The following is a 24,145-nucleotide window of genomic DNA, read 5'->3' on the forward strand; positions in this document are numbered from 1 at the left end:
CATTGATTTCTTGCACTACCTATGTGTCATTTCTTCCTTATTTCCTTAATTGCTGGTTCCCTCAACATTGAAGAGAGCAGATCAATTGGGTTAATACTAGAGATTCCTGGGAGCCAGAGTACCATTGATTTGTCAGCAGGAGCAGAATCTTACCTTCCCCAAGTTTTTGGTTCCCTCTTCAACATTCACAGCGGCACTGTTGACATGGTCTGCAATGCTGTCAATCTTCTCCTGCTGAGACTAGATGCAAAGGAATTATGAGTGAGCGGTCCTGCTGGGGAGCAGCAGGGAGTCAACACACACTATTTTAATTCCTGTAATCAGGGCCCCGGGTACTGCAGCCTTGCCGTCTTAATAGTGGTTCATTAATAGCATCTGATAAGCAATGTCAAAAGGACCAATTAACTTTCATAAAAAAAGGGGGGGGTCTTAATTATTAGGTAATAAAAGGGTGGCAACCTTACAGCAAAAACCATCTCACACTAAAATTCACTCAAACATACAAACATATTATTCTCCAAATGAATCTACTTTCCAGAAAAAAAAAAAAAAATCCAAATAATCATTTACATGTCATGTTGGGTTTGATGGAAAAAAAAAAATCAAACCCCAAAACACCTCCCTAACTTATCTTCTTTGAGGATTCAGTTTAAATCAGGCACATTTACCTTAGTAGTAAAATGCCCTTGGTCCAATAAATACAAATTGTGATGTTTCCGGAACAAGACTACAATATGGTTTGATCTACTATGAGATCTTTCCATTTGTAATATGCAGTAGGGAACAGTGAATGAATTCACTGTTCTGCGCTTTATACCTGTATATCTTAACACATTGTAAAATCATGACAGTTTAAAATGTTTCAGATCAAATATATTAATAAAGCATTCTACATAAAATGGCAACACCTGTGCTGGCACAACAGCAACTATGACTCATGGAATCTCTGGGTAGAAGGAATGTTGAGGTCATCAGGTCAGTCTCCTCTCTGATGTGCGAAGCCCTACTAAAACATTCCTGACAAGTGGTTACTGAACCACTGCTCAGAAACCTCCAGTGCCACGAACTCATTACTTGCTGTAGGAACACATTCCCATTTTTAATTCAACTTTACTTAGATAGAATTTACATATAACAAGTACTGCTTTTAATGGTATAGTATGAGATTTAGTAAATGTATAAACCAACAATCACAAATGTATAAACAACAAATGTATAAGCCAACATATAATCAACTATCGCAGTTTACAGACTATTTTGGTTTTGTTTTTTTTTAATGTGCAGAAAAAAGAGAATCTCTCTTTGATCCTAGATAGATGCCACCTACAATGAGGGTGAAATAATTAACTTTAATCCTGAAGAGTTTGATTGCCCTTATATAATTGGCCTATTCATTTATATTGAGGCAGATACAAATAACACTTTTCTAATTCCAACCATTATTTCATTTGAAAACATGAAGCCCAAACCACACAGCTATTTTTTCCCATGTTTGTTTCCTCTTAGCATTATTGATATTCCTTCCCTTCTCATACACAAAATATGTCTGTCTTCGCCATTGTGGTATCCCTTCATTCCAATATTCTCCACCACTATCCTGACATCTCTAACACAATCCCTAAGAAAGTCCCTTATCAGTTTTCCTTTGAATGTCTCTGTTAGAGACAAGTTTAACAATGGTTCTCAGTCTTCCACCTGGAGGCTTCTTAAAACACAAATTGCTGGGCCCCATCCCTGGTGTTTCTGATCCAGTAGGCCTGAGATGAAGCCTGAGATAGTAAGCTCCCAGGTGATGCTGATGCTGCCAGTCCACAATTCTCACACTTTAAGAACCACTATTATATGTGCTCAGATCAAGGGCATCACCTTTAGTCAGGTAATCTGTGTTCATATCTCAGCAAATGCCACTATGTGCTCTTAGACAAATTACTCAAGCTCTCTAGGTGTCAGTATTCTCATTTATCATGTGAGAATGATGATACTTACACCTTCATAGAGTTGAAGTGGGGATAAAATGTGTTTGCAAAGTGTGAGGGGGAAAAATAGAAAAATTCATCCTTCCCCAAGGAAGTGTTAACTCTCATCTTTCTATCAAAAAAATATATTTAACTTTTTCTTTTGAATCTTGACAATTCTAGGACACTAAAACATTAGGTATCTTTTAGCATTCATTCATTCAATTTTTGTTTTCCTCAATAGCAAAACTTATTTAAGTCAGCTTTCTTTTTCTGACCCATAGAAGAAAAAGTTCCAGCACTAATAATATACAACTTGTCTAGATTTCTGACACCCTATCATTGTTTCTATTTAGGACACCCCCAACACTTTCCACTCTTGCCTGAAACAGTCTATGCTAGCAGATAAATCACAGGCTTAAAACTCTATCATCAGCCGTCATATGTTGATGAGTTGATAGGTAGAAGAAAAATAGTCAATGTGTCTCCCTTCCTTCAGCCCCAAAATAATTCCAGCAAGAGGGAGGAGCCTGCCAGGATTATTGCCATTTCTATACCCCAAGTGTAATCGTAAAGCCTCAGGGAAATACTTTTTAATGTTCCTTCCTTTAAAAACGGTTGGATATTGTATTTCTATGACTTTTTAAAATTAAAGCAAAACTTTAATACAATTTAAATATTTTTTCATAAAAATCATTTGGAATAACTGAAGCAACCACAAGAAAAAAACCAATCCTGAGATCACTAATTATTTGAACTACAAAGTTCCCCGTCATTGCAATCACCAGCATTTGATGAGGCCCATCCCACGCTGGGGAGTAGCCCACATCTGTAAGTAATTATTCATGCCATCAGAAAGCATGCTAAAATATGGGGCTGGGGTGTGGGGAGAAGGCAGAGGGCAGACAGCCTTTATCCTGGGATCAATAGCCACCCCTCGATTGTGCACATCTGCCTTTCTCTGGTCCATATTTTGCTTGGTTTGCAACTTCAAACTTTGCCCATATCTTCAAATTCTGCTTCTTGATTAAGGAGGACTCACCGACCCCCATAAATGTTACATTTAGCCAGCAAACTATTGTCACAGAGTTGTCAATCGCCATCAGTAGAATGCCAAACTAGACTCCATACAGAGCTGAACTGGGTCACTACCTGTCCACTATGTCCTTGGCTCTTTTTGTGGGACCAAAGGATACATATACAACCCTGTCCCAGCCTGTGAAATCAAGCTCCAAACATTAACGGTGGTGCAGGAGCCTCCTCACCTCTATCTATCAATCTCCCCTGAGGTTTTGCTTCTGATTTGTTCATGTTTATTTTCATCTGCTTAGGCCTCCCACATCTTACAATCTTCAAATTCCATGCCTGCCATTTTATAGTTTGGCACCCCATATATGTTCTCAGCATTCCTTTAACAATGAGCTAAACCATATTTAAGTGTTTAGATCATTACACTGCAGTGTTTCTCAAGCTAGAGTAATATATAGACCCCTTTTTACAGAAAAAAAAATTCTCAAATGACTCTAAGAATATGTCTATGGATTTCATTTTAAAGAACATTGAATTAAGTCCCCCTATTGGCCTGAACATAACAAATTTTGATGAACAGCCATAGGAGTACCTAAGTTTCTGTATAAACTGTGATTTATTATACTTGTCAAGCAGAATACAATTTGGGAATATAAATTCAAAACCAATGAATTGTTTTGTTCTTGAACGCCTGTTGGGGACACTTGTAGGCCTAGTATGCTCTATGTCAAGCAATAATAATACATTCAAAAATTAATCCCCAAATCCATTTATATCATTAACAATGGTCTTCCTTGGAGAGTTCCGATAGTAGTTGTAAAGTTTAAGGTTCTTGGAAAGCTATGAGTTTATTTAAGAAGGTAATACCAAAACTCCAGGTACTTCCATTTATTCCTCTCTAAATTCCAGCCAGCCTTCAAGGCCAAGTTCTAATCTTAGATCTTGACCAATCCTGTTCACATTGAGCTATTCTGGTTCTAAACTCCTATGATATATTCTATATACTCCTTAATCATATGCAATCATATATACAAAAAGGCCCAGAAACAAACTTACAAATACTATGATATATAGGCAAAATAAGTGGTTATATTGGCCTTGAGTAAGCAACAAGCAGAGTAGATATGTAGGGTGTTGCTATCAAAGGATTCAGCAGTTGGAAAGGTACTGAAGGAATTCCAGTACTAAAATTTAGCCTAAGGATAATAGTGATGGAAAAAGTAGAATTTTTGCAAGGAACCAAACAAGGAATCAAAATAAAGGAAGGATAAAAGTGGGAATGCAGTTGGAGTCAGTGGAAGGGAAGAGAATGGGAAGTACTTAATAATACACATTATCTCATTTAGTCCTCTCATCAATGTTATAAAGCTCATTGCTGTCAAATAACATCCTGAAGGTCACGTAGGTAATAAATGAAGGAATCTGATCTAATCCATTGCAACCAGTTTTTACATTTCCAGAGTAAAACTGGATTACAAAAACCACAGGGAATAAGGCAAAAGGCAGAAGTCAAAACAGACCAGCAGCAAGGGTGAGTTGTTACTGAACTACTGGCCCAGGGTTCTTTAAATTCTCCTTGACTAGAAATAGGGCTAGTTACAAAGTTATAGGAAGAGAATAGGGCACCTGAACAACAAAGGTTGAAGAAAAATAGAGCAGGGTACCTAGTAGATATTAATTTATTAACATTTATTGAACTATACCTTGATCTGTCAATGGCTTTGTAAGTTCTTTTTATAGTGGTAAAATAAATATAACATAAATTTAGCATTTTAACTATTTTGAAGTGTACAATTCAGTGGCAATAAGTACCTTCACAATATTGTGCAACCACTACTACTATCTTGTAAGTTTTTTTAAATGCTTTTTCCTGTTCCTCATTGAGCTTAGCACAGTGCTACGCACATAGAAAGTGTTCCTTAAATACAGGGTTAATTTGTCTAGATGCCATCATGTCCATGTGATGAAAATGAAAGGATGTGGTCACTCTGGTTATGTTCCCAGGTCATTCTGTGCCTAAATAGAGCTTCTGTGAATCCTTGGCCATGTGGTCATGAGAACTTAGTCACCCTGGGAATAATAATCAGGGGTTCTCCTTTGAGCTTTTGCTTATTAGCATTCTGTCTCATGTACTTATACAGATTATTATAAATAGGACATTTGTATAGAGCTGTGGGTACAGCCAGAGTTTTCCTGCACAAATCTCCCCTAGATTAGAGGTTATGAGCTGCTTACATAATGTAATCCAACATGTAACTATCATATGGTCACAAACCTTTAATATTTCTTTTATGTGCCTATCCCAGTAGAAAAGAAATGTGTTTGTATTGAGTAAGAACTTTGTACATGTGTAGTTTGTTTTTTAAAATCAGCTTTATTGAGGTATAATTTACATACATTAAAACACATTTTATGTGTACAGATCAATGACTTTTGGCAAGTGTATATATTTGTGTAACCATACATGTATAGGTTTTACAAACTGCACTGGATTCAGCGATTATTAGTTTACAATAGTTGAATAAATATTGATTCTGAAACAACAAATATTTTGGGATTCTTGTTCTATTATTTCCTTCTGTTTGCGAGTATATTAATATTGTACAGATACCTAATCCAGAAACTTCAAATATTTTGCTTCTTCTAACTTAGAGGCATCCAGAAGCAATTCAATTTACTGCATTCTATTTTAGGTAACACATTTCAAGAAAATATGCAGAATATGGAACATAAGCAGAGTAAGAAGCCAGTATTGAGAAGCCTAGAAATTATATTGTAGAAGGAATGCAAAAGAAGCAAGGGTTCTGAAGAGAAGAAAATATGGTGGGGTGGGATAGAGTGAGGAAGGATGATGGTTTCAAAACCTTGAAAAACTTTCATATGGAAAGAAGACAACATTTGTTCAGTGTAGCTTTAGAGGCTAAAAATGACAAAAAGAAGTTATTATAGGGCAGATACTTTTAACTCTAACTGTTCTAAGAGTTAGACCCTCCAAATGTAATGGTTTAAGTATCAATATCCTTGTGCTATAATTGTTCCAAAAGAGGCTAAAAGACCATTTATTTGAGACACTGGGGCAAGAGTAGAGGGATTAGACTGGTTGGCCTCTTCAGTCCTTTACCATTCCAATTCTGATTGTGTGATCTAGGAACTTCTCATTTAAAACTAGATTTCAGGGAAACCATAATTCAAAGATAAACAACCCCAAAATCATGGTTTGATCAGGAACAAAGAACTAAACCTAGAGAGAACTGCAAGCAGAAACTCCTGGGAAAGACAAATAAGAACAATTCAGAAAAATGATGGAAAATCTATCTTTCCCACCAAATTGACTTTGTGCTTCCTAATCTATGTTAACAGTATCACTGACACCCAATTATGCAGAATAAAGACAATGTTCCTTATCTTTGACTCCATCTTCCTCCAATTTCTGCTAATACTTCTCCCAGAAATATCTCTCAGCTGTCCTTTACCTTTACACTGGTATTGTCATTGCTCCAGGTGAACTCTTGCAATTGATTCCTAACCAGTCTTCCTTTCCATGACCTCCTCTTCTCTTAGGCCATTATTCACAAAGCCAACAGTGATCTTTCTGAAGCACAGACTGAATTTCATGACTCTAACCTGCTCAAGAATCAGTATTAGGCTTTTTAATGCCTACAAAGTAAAGTTCAAATTCTTTAGCATGGCATTCAAAGCCACCACAATCCGGCCCTCACCCACCTTGCTTGCCCATGGTGCCTTAGGCTTTGGTTATACTGCAGTACTTATCGTTCTGGAACATGCCATACACTTCTCTACTCCATGTCTTTGTTCAGCCTCTCAAATATACTCCATAACTTCCCCCTGTGGACATTTACTCATTTTTCAAGGCTCAAACAAATACTGTCTACCTGTGTGAAGCTATCCTTAATGCTTCCACCTCATGACTCCTGCCTCCTTCCTTTGGAATTAAAGGCTTTTCCTTGGAGCTGATAATACCTCTCTTCATTCTTGCTTTTGCATTTAGCCATCATGCTTGAAAGCTCAGTTTCTGGGGTCCAGGCCTATCTCCACTCACTGTAGAATGCTCAAAGGAGGCGGGGCGTGGTGACTCACACCTGTAATCCCAGCACTTTGCGAGGCTGAGGCAGGTGGATCATGATGTCAGTTCGAGACCAGCCAGACCAACATGGTGAAACCCTGTCTTTACCAAAAATACAAAAACTAGCTGGGCATGGTGGCATGTGCCTGTAATCCCAGCTACTCAGGAGGCTGAGGCAGGCAAATCACTTGAATCCAGGAGGCCGAGGTTGCAGTGAGCCAAGACCATGCCACTGCATTCCAGCCTGGGCGACAGAGTGAGACTCCGTCTCAAAGAAAAAAAAAAATCTTCAAAGGCAGAAAATGGGCTTCATTTATTTCTATATCCAACCTGATCACACCCTCAATGTTAAGCATCTAACACAGTGCTTGTATATAACAAATGCTTAATATAAGTTTATTGAATTAATCTGGAATTTGAGAGCAGTTAAACTTCTATCTATGGCTTAATACCAGTTTTAAAAAGTCTAAGTTCTATTAAAATTCTAATTAAAAGCCTAGTGATTATAAAAGCTTCTCATTCTAATAATCCAACAATTCTGCATCCAAAACAGTTATATACTTACGTTCACTAGGAGAGAGAAGTCAGTGACCAGTTGGCTAAGTTCAATTAAGTCCTTTAAAAGAAAGGGAGAGGAAGTTACTTTTATGCCTCACAACTACCAAAAAGAAAATATTTTTAACATACCGCTTCTAAGGTTTCCCACGATTCTGCAGCATTTTGATCTTGAGGAATTTCAGGTAAGGCATATATCTGAGTCAAACTCTGAGAACTAGCTTCAGCTTCAGTAGTATGAAATGCTCCTGGATGAACATAATAACCCCATGTTTAGAGTTTATTTGCTTTGTTAGAAAGAAGATAACATAAATTGATTTCATAAAACAAATGCCATGTTAAATGCTCTCTAAATTTAGGCTAAAAGGAAATTGATTATTCTGCAAAAATAGAATTTGGCTGGGTGCAGTGGCTCACACCTATAATCTCAGCAGTTTGGGAGGCTGAGGCAGGAGGACCGCTTGAGCCCAGGAGTTCAAGACCCATCTGGGCAACAGAGTGAGACCTTGTCTCTACAAAAAAATTAAAAAGTTAGCCAGGTGTAGTGGCACACACCTGTAGTCCCAGCTACTTGGGAGGCTGAGGTGGGGGGGATCACTTGAGCCTGGGAGGTCAAGGTTGCAGTGAGCAGTGATCATGCCACTGCACTCCAGCCTAGGTGACAGAGCAAGATCCTGTCTAAAAAAAAAAAAAAAAAAAATTATCCATGGGACAGCTTGTTCCCCAGATTAGTTAACACATTTTTTTTTCTTAAATTTTTTCTTTTTTGTTTTTAATTGACACACAGTCTTGCTATGTTGCCCGGGCTGGTCTTGAACTCCTGGCCTCAACTGATCCTCCTGTTTCAGCTTCCCAAAATGCTAGAATTACAGGCATAAGCCACAACACCAAGCTTACACACATATTTTTTAACCTACACAGTCATCTAAAAAATGGCTACAAATATCATCTATCCAGTCTGAATAACTAAGGCTAGATGTGGAAGAAGCACCAAAGGAAAACTATTCTACTTGGCCAATGTTCCAAGGAGACGTACCTATATAAATAGGTTTAATACTTTCTATCCTTAAACTCCCATTTGGCTATTTCAGTGTAAATACCAGATACAGAAGGTGTTGAAAGCAGGGAAGTAATATGTTTTTATTAATGATAATCAGTCACTATTGGTAACAATAAGATTGTCACCAAACATTCTTACCATATGTGTCTTTTTTGTCACTACTCTTCTCCTCAGAGTCAATCTTCTGGCCCATGCCTCCATTGCTTCTACTTCTTTTGAGTTTTAAAAAGTCATCAACCCACTAGGACTTTCCCCATTAAACACCACCATGATGATGAATTAATTCATACTTTAAAATCTACCTTCAAGTCTTTATTTCCTCATATTGGTTTTACCAATCATTCATTCATTGAGTTGACATTTATTAAATGCCTACTACCTGCTGATCAGTGTGCTGAGGTGCTGTAGACACAATGTTAAACCATAAAAACAGTTCGGAGGAGGCAACATAGTATAGTGGTTAGAAGCCTGGGCCTAGTCAGAAAGACTTGGGAGAATTCTGATTTGGCTATTTATTAACTGTTTGCTTTGGGTATTTCATCTCTTTGGCTGGTTTTTCTCATTTGTAAAATAAAGTGATATTCACTTTGCACAGTACCTGGGTTATATATAAAGTATAAGTGCTCAATAAATTAGTTACTGCTGCTGCTATTATTAACAGATCTTATTATAAAATGCACGATACAGACATATTAATCATCAATTTCAGTCAGTATAGTCTAATAAGAACTGTAACACTGGCAAGTATAGAGTGCTACATGGGCACAGATGAGAGGTATTTAACCTAGACTTGTGGATGGGGAGAGTGGTCAGAGAAGGCTCTGCAGCTGAAGCCTGAGGATGAACAGAAATTACTATATAGGTGAACTGGTGCAGGGGTGGAAGGAGAAGCAAAGAGTATTCAGGTCAGAGAGAACAGTATGTGCATATGCTTAGGGACTGAAAAACGTTCAGTATAGCTGACTGTGATAAGGAGAAAAGTAAAGTTTAAGGCTGGAAATCTACTTTGAGATTATTCATGGCATTTGTAAACTATGTTAAACAGTTTTGTTTTTCACAAAAGATCAATATGTTACTATTAATAATAGTTGGAGACTACTGGGAAGGTGCCATAATCAGATTTTAGATTTACAGAGAAAACCATAGCTGCCGTGTGAAAAACACATTAAGGATGAAGTTGAAAGGTGACAAAATTAGAAACTAAAAAAACCACCTGAGATCAGGAGTTCGAGACCAGCCTGGGCAACATGGCAAAACCCCATCTCTACTAAAATACAAAAAGTTAGCTGGTGTGGTGGCATGCACCTATAATCTCAGCTACTCGGGAGGCTGGGGCAGGAGAATTGCTAGAACCTGGGAGGTGGAGGTTGCAGTGAGCCAAGATCATGCACTCCAGCCTGGGCAACAGAATGAGACTCCGTCTCAAAAAAACAAAAACAAAAACACAAAAACAAAAACAAAAAAACACTCTGAAGGCTTTCCAATATATCCAGTGTAACATGATGGTGATCTGCTCTAGGATAGTTACAGTAGAAATGGAGAGATCTGAAGGTCCACTGTCTCCCGTTCACTTCAAGCTCAAAACACCTACCACTTACATTTTCTGAGCACCCACTGAGTATTGTGTTAGGGTGCCAGGGATAAAAAGTAATTAACACAGAGTACATTCTCTCAAGTAACTTATATTTTAGAAGAGCCAGACATACAAAAAGAAATCATAAAACAATAGGAGACTGCATTGGTATCTACCTAGAATCAGACATATATACATAAGTATTTTATGAGAGTTCCATGTGGGTGGCGTCCGATCCAGTTTGATACGGTATGCAGCTCATGAGAAGCCTTTCTAGAAAACTTGATGTTACTAGGCAAAGAAGAGAAGAATATACATTCTAGGTAGAAAAACCAGTACGAACAAAGGCCCTCAAGGAAGAAACAATGTAGGCAGGTAAATCAGCAGTTTGATGGTACCAAAGCAAGAAGTAAAAGACAAGTTACAAGTATAAGCCTACAGATGGTCAGGAGGGGCCTTGCAGACCAGTTTAAGACTTTGGACTTTATCTGGCAAACTAAGGAGAGCTGTTGAAGTGTTATAAGCAGAGAAATGCCATGATGACATGTGGCACCTGATCTACTCCTAAAAGTAAGCAATTATAACTCTAAGTTCATATTCTCTCAATGACCCTTTCAGCCAAACCTATAACTAAAATAGTATTTTATAAAACTGTATTACTATTTTACTTTTAAAGCCTATGAATGCTTTACCTCTCTAGGAAAAGTGTTTCAATTGTTTAGGAAGACCATAGTCAATGGACTAAAAAGTAATTTGTAGATTTATCAGGACTGACAGTGTTTTTAATCTTATCTGAATATATTTATTTAACTTAAAGGAAGAGCAAAGGCAGGTGATACAGAGTAAGTTTTACATTAAAACATTACGGCAAATAGCCAATATTTTAAAAGCTCTAAATGATTTTTTACAAATGCTTAAAATAGTTACTCTACGCTTTACATTATCACCATAAAGACACTCTCATTTTCACTTCAACCAAGATAAATGAATTACTCTATAGCCTTTCTTCTACTTAACATTTCCAGGTATTTACACTTCTTTAACATTATGATGAATAATGATAACTTCATTGTTATTAACAGATCAAATATAAAGGAGAACTTTATAACTATGACCACTCCAAATATTTTTTAAAGCCATAATTTATGTACTATTAAACAGGATTCAAATGAAGTTTGCGAGGGTACGCAAAAAAATGAGGACAGATTATTATATATTAATACTTAATCTAAAAAATAACGGGTGGGAAATGTTTGACATTTTAAACAAACATAAAAGATTTCCCTCAGTAAAGAATAAAAATGTTTAAGTCATTTACGTCTCACTTGAAACCAAACTACGTATGCATCTTAGTTCAAATAGAGTCTTAGAACAAAGAGGTCTGTTCTCTTTCAGAAAAAACCCTGATGTAAACTTAAAACTCTAAACCTCGCTAATCAATTCAAGGCATGACTATCAATTAAAGTAAATCTTTTCATTTCTACAACTTCCATAATTCATTTATTCCAGCTTGCATTTAAAATCACTACCTCAGTGATGATCCTTTGACTTTGAACTTTTACAAACTGCTATGGACATGATAAGGCAAAACACTGAGATAGATTATAGTTTCAGGAAAGAAGGCTGAAGAACTGGCCGGGCGCGGTGGCTCAAGCCTGTAATCCCAGCACTTTGGGAGGCCGAGACGGGTGGATCACGAGGTCAGGAGATCGAGACCATCCTGGCTAACACGGTGAAACCCCGTCTCTACTAAAAAAATACAAAAAAATTAGCCGGGCGAGGTGGCGGGCGCCTGTAGTCCCAGCTACTCGGGAGGCTGAGGCAGGAGAATGGCGTGAACCCGGGAGGCGGAGCTTGCAGTGAGCCGAGACCGCGCCACTGCACTCCAGCCCCGGCGACAGAGCGAGACTCCGTCTCAAAAAAAAAAAAAAAAAAAGAAGGCTGAAGAACTTTAGATTTGTCTACAGAAGTAAAAAATTGCAACTGTTTCATATAACATAATCATCTCAGGTACTCCCACCCACACACAAACCGGAAGCATAAAGGGCAAGTAGAACATAGGACCTATCACTCACCACTGTTTTTTAAACCCCAGAATTGGTTTTAAAACCTTATTGTTGGTTTAGTTGAAGTGAGAAATAAACGAAATAACATAAGACTTTTCCCTTTTATACACATCCAAATATTCTCTCCCTCTTTCTCCACTTATGAACAGCAATGATTTTACCAAGAATTATTATATATAAAAAACTTCCACTAAACTTCACCACATAAGAAAAAGTTTTATTATAAATCTAAATTAATTCAAAAGCATTGCTGAAATATTTTCCAGTTCTGATAGTTTAAAAATAGTGAAATTAATTTGCTGATCATCTACATAAGCCTATCTATCAAAATAAAATTACTTCTAAGCATGGCTTAGCTGCGAATGAAGACTTTAAAAAAAAATTAAAACCAATAGAAAATACATCTTCTGAACCATATAATACAAACCATCTACATGTTTCACAAAACTCTTCAGTACATGTACATACCTGTGATAAAAATCTAAATTTCATCAAATTCAATATGCTGGTCTGAAGTTCCCAGCAGTTTTAAGATTATATTCTTTTCTTTTGTGAATATTTGTTTAAAATGTAATAAGATTCTGTTCCTTTTGCACTACTGAAGTGTGTGTCCTGAGAGTAAAGAAAGACAAAAATGGAGAGAAGCACTGATTCACTCTGTATGACTTGAATCACCTTTCTAAATACAAATCAGATTTGGAGGCTCCTCACTTCACTTGGGTGGAAAGCAATATGCTAAAAGTGAAACCAGACACACAAGTGAGACAGAAGGGAGTTTCTCAGATCAAGAAGATTGGCAGAGAAGATTTGCTTTAGGAACTCTCAGAATCTGGACAAAAGAAACAGCAAAATCATCACAGCTTCTCCCTAAACTTAATAAGCTTCTTTCATTCTCCAGAGAACATAAAACATCCTATTCTACTTGTTATTTCTATCTGTGAATGAAAAACTATTTTTGTATTTTTGATCTTACTCATGGAAATGTGGCAACATTGCTTCTGAATCTCTGCTGATGTTTCCAATCTATTTATTTAGAATCAGATTGAATTTGTAAAGTAAAAAGTATTTTAAGGCACTTAACTTCTATGCAATAAAACAGATTTTCCATATAGGCTGCTGCTACTATAATGAGTATCTAAAGCAAAAATAAGGAAAAACTGGAGAGCATAGAATAAAAACATGTAGAATGACAAAAAACAGTCTATAGCTAGAAGAAGATCAAATATGGAGCAAACTCAATTCCTACCCCACTATTAAAGTCTTATGTAAATTAGTTACTTCCTTTCTTTTCACTATTCCTTTCCATCCTCTTGATTATTTATTAATAATATTTCTGGATTTGAGGCAATATAGTAGAAACTCTCACACTCGGTGAAATACTCAGGCACTTGGTGAGACAGCAGTTTTTTAATTGCTTTATGTTGGCAGTGGATTCATAGTGAAAGCACACTATGACAAGCAGACTGTTCAGAATTCGAAATTCTATACACTGTTTTAGGTATAACCTAGGTATTGATTTTATTAATAGAATGACTGTTTCAATCAAATCAATACTAGTTACAGAGATTTAATTTTTTAGTTTTCTCCTAGTAATTAGGTCTTTAGTAGCCTATTTGGTGAATTGAAAAGTTTGAGAATCAAAAGATTGGGAAGTGAATTTCACCTGCTATTTCTTCTCCCTCATCCTCTGGCTCTGCTCCAATTTTTTCCATTTCCTTTATGCACATACTTCTTCAAAATCTGCCGAACTTTTTTTTTTTTATATCAATCAGCTTCCTATGGAGAAAGTTTATTGGCCAGCAAACTGGGTAAACTGCCTTTTTCTATTAATAATAATCACCCAATTCCTCTGATGATATATAAGCCCAAAGTTGTTGATCCCAAACAGTTCTACTGGTAGTAACACAAATAATGCAATAATAAAATGCAAATTAAAGCAAGTACTAGGGTATTAACATATTTTGAGAAAACTCTCAGATAGAACTCCAAATTTTCGTTTGATAGGGGAATTGCTAGAGATAGGCAATTCAAAGCTAAGTAGCAAAGAGACTGATGCTAGTTACTCTTTCCAGAAAATCCAGCTTATCTTCACAGTTATTATTACCATAACAACTATCACAATGTCTGAGTACATAAGATGGGTCCTTAATCACATGGAACTATAAAACCCAGTTACCCCACATGTGCACATAAAGCATCAGTTTGCACTAAGTGATAAAAACAGCCTTCAACCTCACCAGTATGGCAGCAATAACTATAGATGAACAGAATAACGAAGTGGTAATTATAAACTATCAAAAAGCATTCTTTCCAAATACTTTTCAACCAAGGACTGAGTGCTAGCATCTCCTTCTCTCAAAAACATTGACGGTACTGGTTATCCTCTGAGTGAGGTGATTACAGCACATGTGAAATTACAAAATTATCTCTAAAAAGATATTTATGTATTTATGTTTATAAAATATTTCTGAATGGTCCACTATATGCCAAGCATTGTGCTAGGTACTAAGGCTACGACAAAAGCAAGATTACCCAGAAACTCTGACTAGTGGCCTAAATGTTCCTTCCAAAGTTTTTTTTTTTTAATCTCTCTAAAAATTACTGAATCATTAGCACTGAAAATATAAAATTAAAAAATAATCTGGCTTTGGAGATAGTGATGCAGGAGTGCCCTAAGTAAATAAAAAAAGAAAAAATGGGCAGGTGTAACATCTCTAAGATTCTATTCTAATTTGTAAATGACTTATACTCTACCTTTTCCACAAAGATTAAAGGTAGCTTAGAATAATTTATAAAATATAACAAGATGAGACAAGTTACAAATAAAAGAGAAACACTAAAACAAAAAGGAAAACAAGGGCAGTAATTATAAAACAAAGCTAGGATAGGTTTAAAAATTTGAGTTTTGGTGGCTAAAAATTTTGGCTCTAAGCTTTCTAGTAAACAATTTAAGTAAGAAAACCTTATCAGTTATTCCACTGAATACCCAAAAGATAAAAAAGAGACCAACTACTTTGAAGTACTACTATGTATTAAGCCAAGAATATTTTCAGAGTTAAAGACATTATAATGTGATCGGCAGTTATCAATCACATCCTTAGAAGACATGTAATGACAAATTTCACAGGGCTGTTTCTTAGAGTATCACTTCACAGAAGATGATGGCTTGACTCCCGTTGTAGATTACTTAATGTTGTCAGTTATTCAGAGAACTTGGCTGAAAGATAGATCTAACATCCCTTCTGAAAATCAGAATGCTTAAGAAAAAAAAGGCATGCCTGAAGAGGTCACCCCTGCACCTGGAAAGGAGTGAAGAGTACTCTGCACACAAGAATGACATTATCCCTTAGGAAATATATTTAAATTTCTCTTCAATAAATAGACAAATGGGTACTTGCCCTGAAATCCACTCCATAAACATAACCTCAAGTTTTTTATTCTGCAAAATATCCAGGGTACACATTTCCGGGAACACTGATCAGGGTCCAAGCATTTAGCATATTGGGATAGCGAATGATCCTTGAAGACCTATAGGTAATTCAGTATCTACTCAAGGAGGTGAGCTTTAATTAACTGCATTACTGTGACTGAGAATAAGATTTAGTACAATACGTTACCACCAACAGTCATGGATCTGGTCAAAGGAGGCTGTAGCAAAATTTCTTCATCATTAAATTGCTTCTTAAGTTCTTCTACAGATTCCAAATGGAGTTGGAGAAATTCTGCTGTTGCTGCTGATGCTTCTTCTTTAACAGGATCTATCATTCTCTTCAGAAGTACTAGGTCATCCTTTCGGACTTTCAAACAAAGCTTCTCAATTTCTCGGATATTGGATCGGAGTTGCTATAAAAGAAAAAATCATTAATGCCACCATTTCTTAGTATAAAGTATCTTTCTTTTCAGAAGTAATGTTATAATAGTTGTGGATGGAAATTATTACAAATATCTCCAAAATAGAAGGTGTAGCATAATACTTTTACATTTTCCATGTCTCTGGCTGGCCAAATCCAGCATCTTTAGAAACCACATGCTCATACTTTGAATTTATTTAGCATTTTTCCTTCATTAAATGTGGTTATACAAAGATAAATGCTCTTCACAATAAATCAAACACTACAGAAGCATATGAAATAAAAACGATTTTCTCACTTCACCTATCCCACCCCCTCTTAACCCAATCCTCCCACACATTTCTCACGGTTCATGCACACATTTAACATATATAAGGCTTCTCCCTTTTTATTAAAAAAATGGATTACATTATACACAGTAATCTATAATTTGTCATTCCATACTCAACAATACCATTCCTCCTGCTCAATGGTTACACTATATTCCACAGTGTAAGCACAGAAGAATTTACTCAATCACTCCTTCGGTGATCAACAGTCATTCGTGTTGTTTCCAATTTTTAGTTATTACAAACTATGAAACAAATATCCTTGCATATAAGTCCTAATTTACTATATTAGTATATATTATTCTAGTATATACTAATATTAATATGTTATTTTGTGTAGGAAAGACTCTCAGAAACAGGAATATTCAAATGATAATGTGCATTTTTATTTCAGAAGCTATTGTTTTTTTCCCAAAAAGCAGTAACACTTCACACTAGCATCAAAGTATGATTGCCTATTTCTCCACATGCTGCCAGTCCTGCATGTCATCTCACTGTTGCTTTACTCTGCACTGCCCTATGAATGAAGTTGTTAGATTTTTTTTATCAAATGATTTTCCTTCTTTTTGAGAAATACCTACTGGCTTAGTCATAAATTTTCCTCTAATATGTTGCTGTAATGAATTATGTATAGATTTTGTAGTGTAGACTCATCTTTATATTCCTGGGATAAATCCTTTCTAGTCTATATACATAATTTTTAAACACAATGCTGAATTCACTTGCTAGTATTTTATCTGAAACTTTAGCACATGGGGGGTGTGTGTGTGTGTATACACATGTGTGCATGTACACAGTTTGTGTATTTCTACTATCTTTATTAGGTTTAAACTTGCTTTAACAGGTTTAAGGTTGTGCTAGCTTCATAAAATATACCAGGGAGCTTTCCCTCTTTCTCAATGGTCTATACTTTGAAAACAAAGAAACTATCCCTTTAAGATTAAATAGGACAAATTTGCAAAAATAATCAAAGTAAGATGTTTCAAAAAAGTTATATGTCTATTCATATATTTTAAATTATTTTCCCCTAAAGTGTTTTCACAATATTAATGCAAATCCTATACAGTAGACAGACCAGTACATGTTAATTAATTTTTCAAGTGCATACTCTGAGTGAGGTGTTATATTGCTATAGTCTAAATTATTACATATAGAAAAAGCAAAACAAAAAAAATCTGTTTAGGATTTACTTGGTTATCTAGTGGCGACACTGGGGTTGAAAACCCAGGTATTCCTATAGGGCCAGCAATCTTTCCACTAAACTAAAACCATAATGCCTATCTATATAGTATCTTAATATCATACAATCTAAAGTTTCCATTTTACTGTAGTAAAATTAAAGTCAATTCTAGAAAAAAAAAATAGTTTAGTTACAACCTAAAGCATCTTGTAAGACTTTTCTGGGTGAAAAAACTGCACCTCTATCTTACCATACTTCCTGTAACCTTATCTTCAGTCTCTTACCATTCTAATATGAGCTCAAAAACCTAAGGATAATTAAACTGTAGATTCAAAATATGTGAAATGTAGGTATTAATATGTTAAAATTATACAACGGCATAGGTGAGCATCTAATCCAATCTCACAATTTTACAATAAGGAAACTGGAGTCTAGATAAACACAGTGCCTATTTCTCCACATGCTGCCAGTCCTGCATGTCATCTCACTGAATTAGGACTACAGCCCAGGCCTCAAGTCCCAGAACAATACTGTTTGCCACACACCACCATTTCCTGGCTGTGTGACTCCTTTCTGGACCATAATTATAAAGCTTGGTTGTATAGTTGCCAGTCTACAGAAATATTTTAGGTAATATTATCTTGGAGGAGCGTTAAAAATTTTCTACAGTCAAACTTAATGAGTATTTGTTTGTGACATCTTCCTCTCTTATATAATTTGTACATATGCCTGTCCCCAGTCAAATTACAGTAGCCAGCTGAGAACTCTATTACTATGAGTAATGTGGAAAATTTTGAGGGAGAGGAAGAAAAAACCCACTGAAGTATAAAATCTGATACTATAATAACATAAACAATAACAAAAACATAAATAATGGCTAAATTTTTATCAACACTTAAAGTTATCCATTGTGCTGACTGCTTTATATCTTTTATCTTCCTCTTGCAATATATCTTTGAAATGGGTATTACTATTATTCTCATTTTACAGAAGAGAAAATTAAAGCAAGAAGCTCAACAAGTAGCCCAAGATTACACTGCTAGTAAATAGTACAGGCAGGAATCAAATCCAGGCCACAGATCTTATGTTCTTAACTACTTTATTACATAGCAAACACCATCCAACACAAATATAATGCAAACTACACACACAAGCCACATATGTAATTTAAAAATTTCAAAAATTACATTTAAAAAGTAAAAAGAAACAAGGGAAATTAATTTTAATAATATTTTTATTTAACCTAACATAGCTAAAATACTATTTTAATATGCAATTATAAAAATTATTAACAAAATATTTTAAATTGTTTTATTTGTAGTAAGTCTTAGAAATCTGGTAATATTTTACATTCACAGCACATCTCAGTTCAAACTGGCTACACTTTAAGTGCTCAACAGTTATATGTAGTTAGGAGCTACTACATTGGATAGGGCAACAAGGGAATCTCTCTAAAATCAAATAGAGGGAACAGGATGGTAAAACCATATGTGAAGAACATAAAGTTAGGTGTTTCTGCTTCTAAAAACAACAGGCTAGGTGATTCAGACTAACCTTCCCACTAATGGCTACTTAAAAAGTTGAACAAAAATCAAATCACAAAACAAACGAAAAGGAAAAAAAAAAACTTGAAAAGTATCTGAAAGTAAACAAGATAGTAAGTAACTATAGGACAACAGTTGGGCAAAGACAGAAATCTAGAGAGATGAGTCCTGAACTCAGGGCCACATTTGCTTTGGGAGTATTTGCATACCAGAGTACAAGCTCACAAAGCTTGGATTTAAATTTCCATGCCAGGACCTGCTAAGTATAACGACTCTGGTACTTTTGGCTGGGATCGTCAGAGCTCCACCCTAAGAACACAGGTAATCCTAAAATAAAACAGCCCTTGCAAGAACTGCAGACTGGCTTCCAGTCTCCAGTAGCTCATAAAAAACCTTAAGCTCTAAAACTGGATAAAAATAATCTAGGAAAGTTAGCGCCCCCAGGGGCTTAGGAGAGCAAATGAAAATATCTGGAGGAAGATAACATCATCCCTAGCTTCAAATAATTTCTATAAATAATGTTTGAAATAAAATGTCCACCAATCAATCAAAGATTATCAAGCACATGAGGACATATGCAGCGTGAGGAAGAAACAGCAAAACAACAAGGAACAGAAACATCCAAAAGGACATGTAATATGGGAATGAGCAAATGTAGTCTATAAAACTACAGTTATTTTGTTCAAAGGCATAAAAATAAAGCTTGAAAATTTAGCAGACCACTGGAAACTATAAAAAGCAACATGCAGGTTTTTTAATGAATATTCTATAATTTTAAAATAGTGTTCAAAAGAATTTAATAAATGAGTTTAGCTTCATATTAGGCCCAGTTCAAGAAAGATATAAACTGGAAAACAGATCTGAAGAAACTATGTAAAAAGTATCTATGTAAAACTATGTAAAATAGAAACAAGGAAAGTGAAAAATAGAGAAGAAAAGTTAAGAAATACAGAAGATATAGTTAGAAAAGGGTACAATATACATTTACTTAGAATTCCAGAAGAAGACAGAAAATGAATTTGAATACATAATGACTGAGAATTTTCAAAACATTGAAGAAAAACATCCATCCACAATTCAAGGTCAACAAATCCTGAGAAGAATAAATAAAAGGAAAAATACACCTAGCCAGAAGAGAGAAAAAGAAGGAGAAAAGATGTTTAAAAGCGCTACAGACAAAAGTATCTTGCAAAGAAACAGTAACATTATAATGACTTATCAACAGCAATAACAAAAGCCTAAAGAAAATGGAACAATATATTCAAAGTATAGAAAGTAAATTACTACTAACCTAAAGTTCTATATGCTGCAAAAATATCTTTCAAGACCACAGGTAAAATAAAAATATTTTTAGACAAACAAAAGCTGAGAGAATTTGCCTTCAGTAAGAGAAATATTAAATGGTGACCTTCAAAAATAACCATTAATCCCAGATATAAAGTTGGAAATGCAAAAAGAAATGAACAGGAATGAAAATAAGCTAAAAAGTGGGTAAATCTAGATGACCAGTAACTCTACTAAAACAACAATAATAATGTCTGTGGGGTTTAGAAATATTTACATAAAAATAGCACTTGAGTTGCAGGGCATACATGGAACTAAAATAGTCTAAGGAACTGATATTATCTATACTTCTAAGTCAAATATGTATGTTGTAATTTCCAGTAAAAGTATATACATTTATTCTTAGGTATCCATGGAGGATTGGTTCAAGGACTCCCTGCGAATACCAAAAATCCATAGATGTTCAAACTCTTACATAAAATGGTGTCATATTTGCATATAATCTATGAATATCCTCCTGTATACTTTATCTCTAGGTTACTTATAATACCTAATACAATGTAAATACTATATAAATAGTTGTTATACAGTACTTTCATAGGGAACAGTGACAAGGAAAAGAGTCAGTACAGATGCAACTATCCATTCTTTTTTAAATATATTTTTGTTCCATGGTTGGTGAAATCCATGCAGAAGGCTCAAATGTAGTTCCTAAACTACAAAGGAAAAAATTAGATAAACTAAAAAAAAAGATCAGGGGCGGGGCAAGATGGCCGAATAGGAACAGCTCCAGTCTCCAGCTCCCAGCACCAGCGACACAGAAGACGGGTGATTTCTGCATTTTCAACTGAGGTACCGGTTCATCTCACTAGGGAGTGCCGGACAATCAGTGCTGGTCAGCTGCTGCAGCCCGACCAGCGAGAGCTGAAGCAGGGCGAGGCATCGCCTCACCTGGGAAGCACAAAGGGGAGAGGAATCCCTTATCCTAGCCAGGGGAACTGAGACACACAACATCTGGAAAATCGGGTAACTCCCACCCCAATACTGCGCTTTACCAAGGGTCTTAGCAAACGGCACAGCAGGAGATTATATCCCACACCTGGCCGAGAGGGTCATGCCCGCAGAGCCTCCCTCATTGCTAGCACAGCAGTCTGTGAACTAACAGCAAGGCAGCAGTGAGGCTGGGCGCCCGCCATTGCTGAGGCTTAACTAGGTAAACAAAGCCACTGGAAAGCCCGAACTGGGTGGAGCCCACAGCAGCTCAAGGAGGCCTGCCTGTCTCTGTAGACTCCACCTCTGGGGACAGGGCACAGCTAAACAAAAAAAACAGCAGCAGAAACCTCTGCAGACGCAAACGACCCTGTCTGACAGCTTTGAAGAGAGCAGTGGATCTCCCAACACGGAGGCTGAGATCTGAGAACGGACAGACTGCCTGCTAAAGTGGGTCCCTGACCCCTGAGTAGCCTAAATGGGAGACATCCCCCACTAGGGGCAGACCGACACCCCACACCTCACACAGCGGGGCACACCCCTGACACGAAGCTTCCAAAGCAAGAATCAGACAGGTACACGCACTGTTCAGCAATATTCTATCTTCTGCAGCCTCTGCTGCTGATACCCAGGCAAACAGGGTCTGGAATGGACCTCAAGCAATCTCCAACAGACCTACAGCTGAGGGTCCTGACTGTTGGAAGGAAAACTATCAAACAGGAAAGACACCCACACCAAAACCCCATTAGTACGTCACCATCATCAAAGACCAAAGGCAGATAAAACCACAAAGATGGGGAAAAAGCAGGGCAGAAAAGCTGGAAATTCAAAAAATAAGAGCACATCTCCCCCTCCAAAGGAACGCAGCTCATCGCCAGCAACGGATCAAAGCTGGACGGAGAAAGACTTTGACGAGTTGAGAGAAGAAGGTCTCAGTCCATCAAACTTCTCAGAGCTAAAGGAGGAACTACGTACCCAGCGCAAAGAAACTAAAAGTCTTGGAAAAAGAATGGAAGAATGGATAACTAGAATAATCAATGCAGAGAAGGCCATAAACGAACTGACAGAGATAAAAACCATGACACGACAAATACGTGACAAATGCACAAGCTTCAGTAACCAACTCGATCGACTGGAAGAAAGAGTATCAGCGATAGAGGATCAAATGAATGAAATGAAGTGAGAAGAGAAGTCTAAAGAAAAAAGAGGAAAAAGAAATGAACAAAGCCTTCAAGAAGTATGGGATTATGTGAAAAGACCAAATCTATGTCTGATTGGGGTGCCTGAAAGTGAGGGGGGAAAATGGAACCAAGTTGGAAAACACTCTTCAGGATATCATCCAGGAGAACTTCCCCAACCTAGTAAGGCAGGCCAACATTCAAATTCAGGAAATACAGAGAACGCCACAAAGATACTCCTCGAGAAGTGCAACTCCAAGACACATAATTGTCAGATTCACCAAAGTTGAAATGAAGGAAAAACTGTTAAGGGCAGCCAGAGAGAAAGGTGGGGTTACCTACAAAGGGAAGCCCATCAGATTAGCAGCGGATCTCTCGGCAGAAACTTTACAAGCCAGAAGAGATGGGGGCCGATATTCAACATTCTTAAAGAAAACAATTTTCAACCCAGAATTTCATATCCAGCCAAACTAAGTTTCATAAGTGAAGGAGAAATAAAATCCCTTACAGATAAGCAAATGCTTAGAGATTTTGTCACCACCAGGCCTGCCTTACAAGAGACCCTGAAGGAAGCACTAAATATGGAAAGGAACAACTGGTACCAGCCATTGCAAAAACATGCCAAAATGTAAAGACCATCGATGCTAGGAAGAAACTGCATCAACTAACGAACAAAATAACCAGTTAATATCATAATGACAGGATCAAGTTCACATGTAACAATATTAACCTTAAATCTAAATGGACTAAATGGTCCAATTAAAAGACTGGCAAATTGGATAGAGTCAAGACCCATCAGTTTGCTGTATTCAGGAGACCCATCTCACATGCAGAGACACACATAGGCTCATATTAAGGGATGGAGGAAGATCTACCAAGCAAATGGAGAAAAAAAAAAAGCAGGGGTTGCAATCCTAGTCTCTGATAAAACAGACTTTAAACCATCAAAGATCAAAAGAGACAAAGAAGGCCATTACATAATGGTAAAGGGATCAATTCAACAGGAAGAGCTAGCTATCCTAAATATATATGCACCCAATACAGCAGCACCCAGATTCATAAAGCAAGTCCTTAGAGACTTACAAAGAGACTTAGACTCCCATACAATAATAATGGGAGACTTCAACACCCCACTGTCAACATTAGACAGATCAACGAGACAGAAAGTTAACAAGGATATCCAGAAATTGAACTAATCTCTGCACCAAGCGGAACTAATAGACAGCTACAGAACTCTCCACCCCAAATCAACAGAATATACATTCTTCTCAGCACCACATCGCACTTATTCCAAAATTGACCACATAATTGGAAGTAAAGCACTCCTCGGCAAATGTAAAAGAACAGAAATTATAACAAACTGTCTCTCAGACCACACTGCAATCAAACTAGAACTCAGGACTAAGAAACAATCAAAACTGCTCAACTACATGGAAACTGAACAACCTGCTCCTGAATGACTACTGG

At 36.6% G+C, this 24,145-nt stretch overlaps 1 protein-coding gene across 2 annotated transcripts in view; it reads right to left on the bottom strand.

Annotated features, from left to right (window-relative positions):
* The window catches only part of STX17 (syntaxin 17), a 71,756-nt gene that overhangs the window by 6,668 nt on the left and 40,943 nt on the right, over positions 1–24,145 (bottom strand). The window contains exons 4-8 of one of the 2 annotated variants that reach the window (XM_074016978.1): positions 15,940–16,165; positions 13,986–14,098; positions 7,756–7,871; positions 7,634–7,684; positions 154–240 (exon numbers count right to left, since the gene is read on the bottom strand). In XM_074016978.1, the coding sequence (XP_073873079.1) occupies positions 154–240; positions 7,634–7,684; positions 7,756–7,871; positions 13,986–14,049 (318 nt within the window). In that variant the 5' untranslated portion in view covers positions 14,050–14,098; positions 15,940–16,165. The remainder of the gene's footprint in view (positions 1–153; positions 241–7,633; positions 7,685–7,755; positions 7,872–13,985; positions 14,099–15,939; positions 16,166–24,145) is intronic. The other variant, XM_005581198.5, reaches the window with a different exon arrangement.

This window comes from Macaca fascicularis, chromosome 15 (assembly GCF_037993035.2).
Source record: "Macaca fascicularis isolate 582-1 chromosome 15, T2T-MFA8v1.1".
Lineage (NCBI taxonomy): Eukaryota > Metazoa > Chordata > Mammalia > Primates > Cercopithecidae > Macaca > Macaca fascicularis.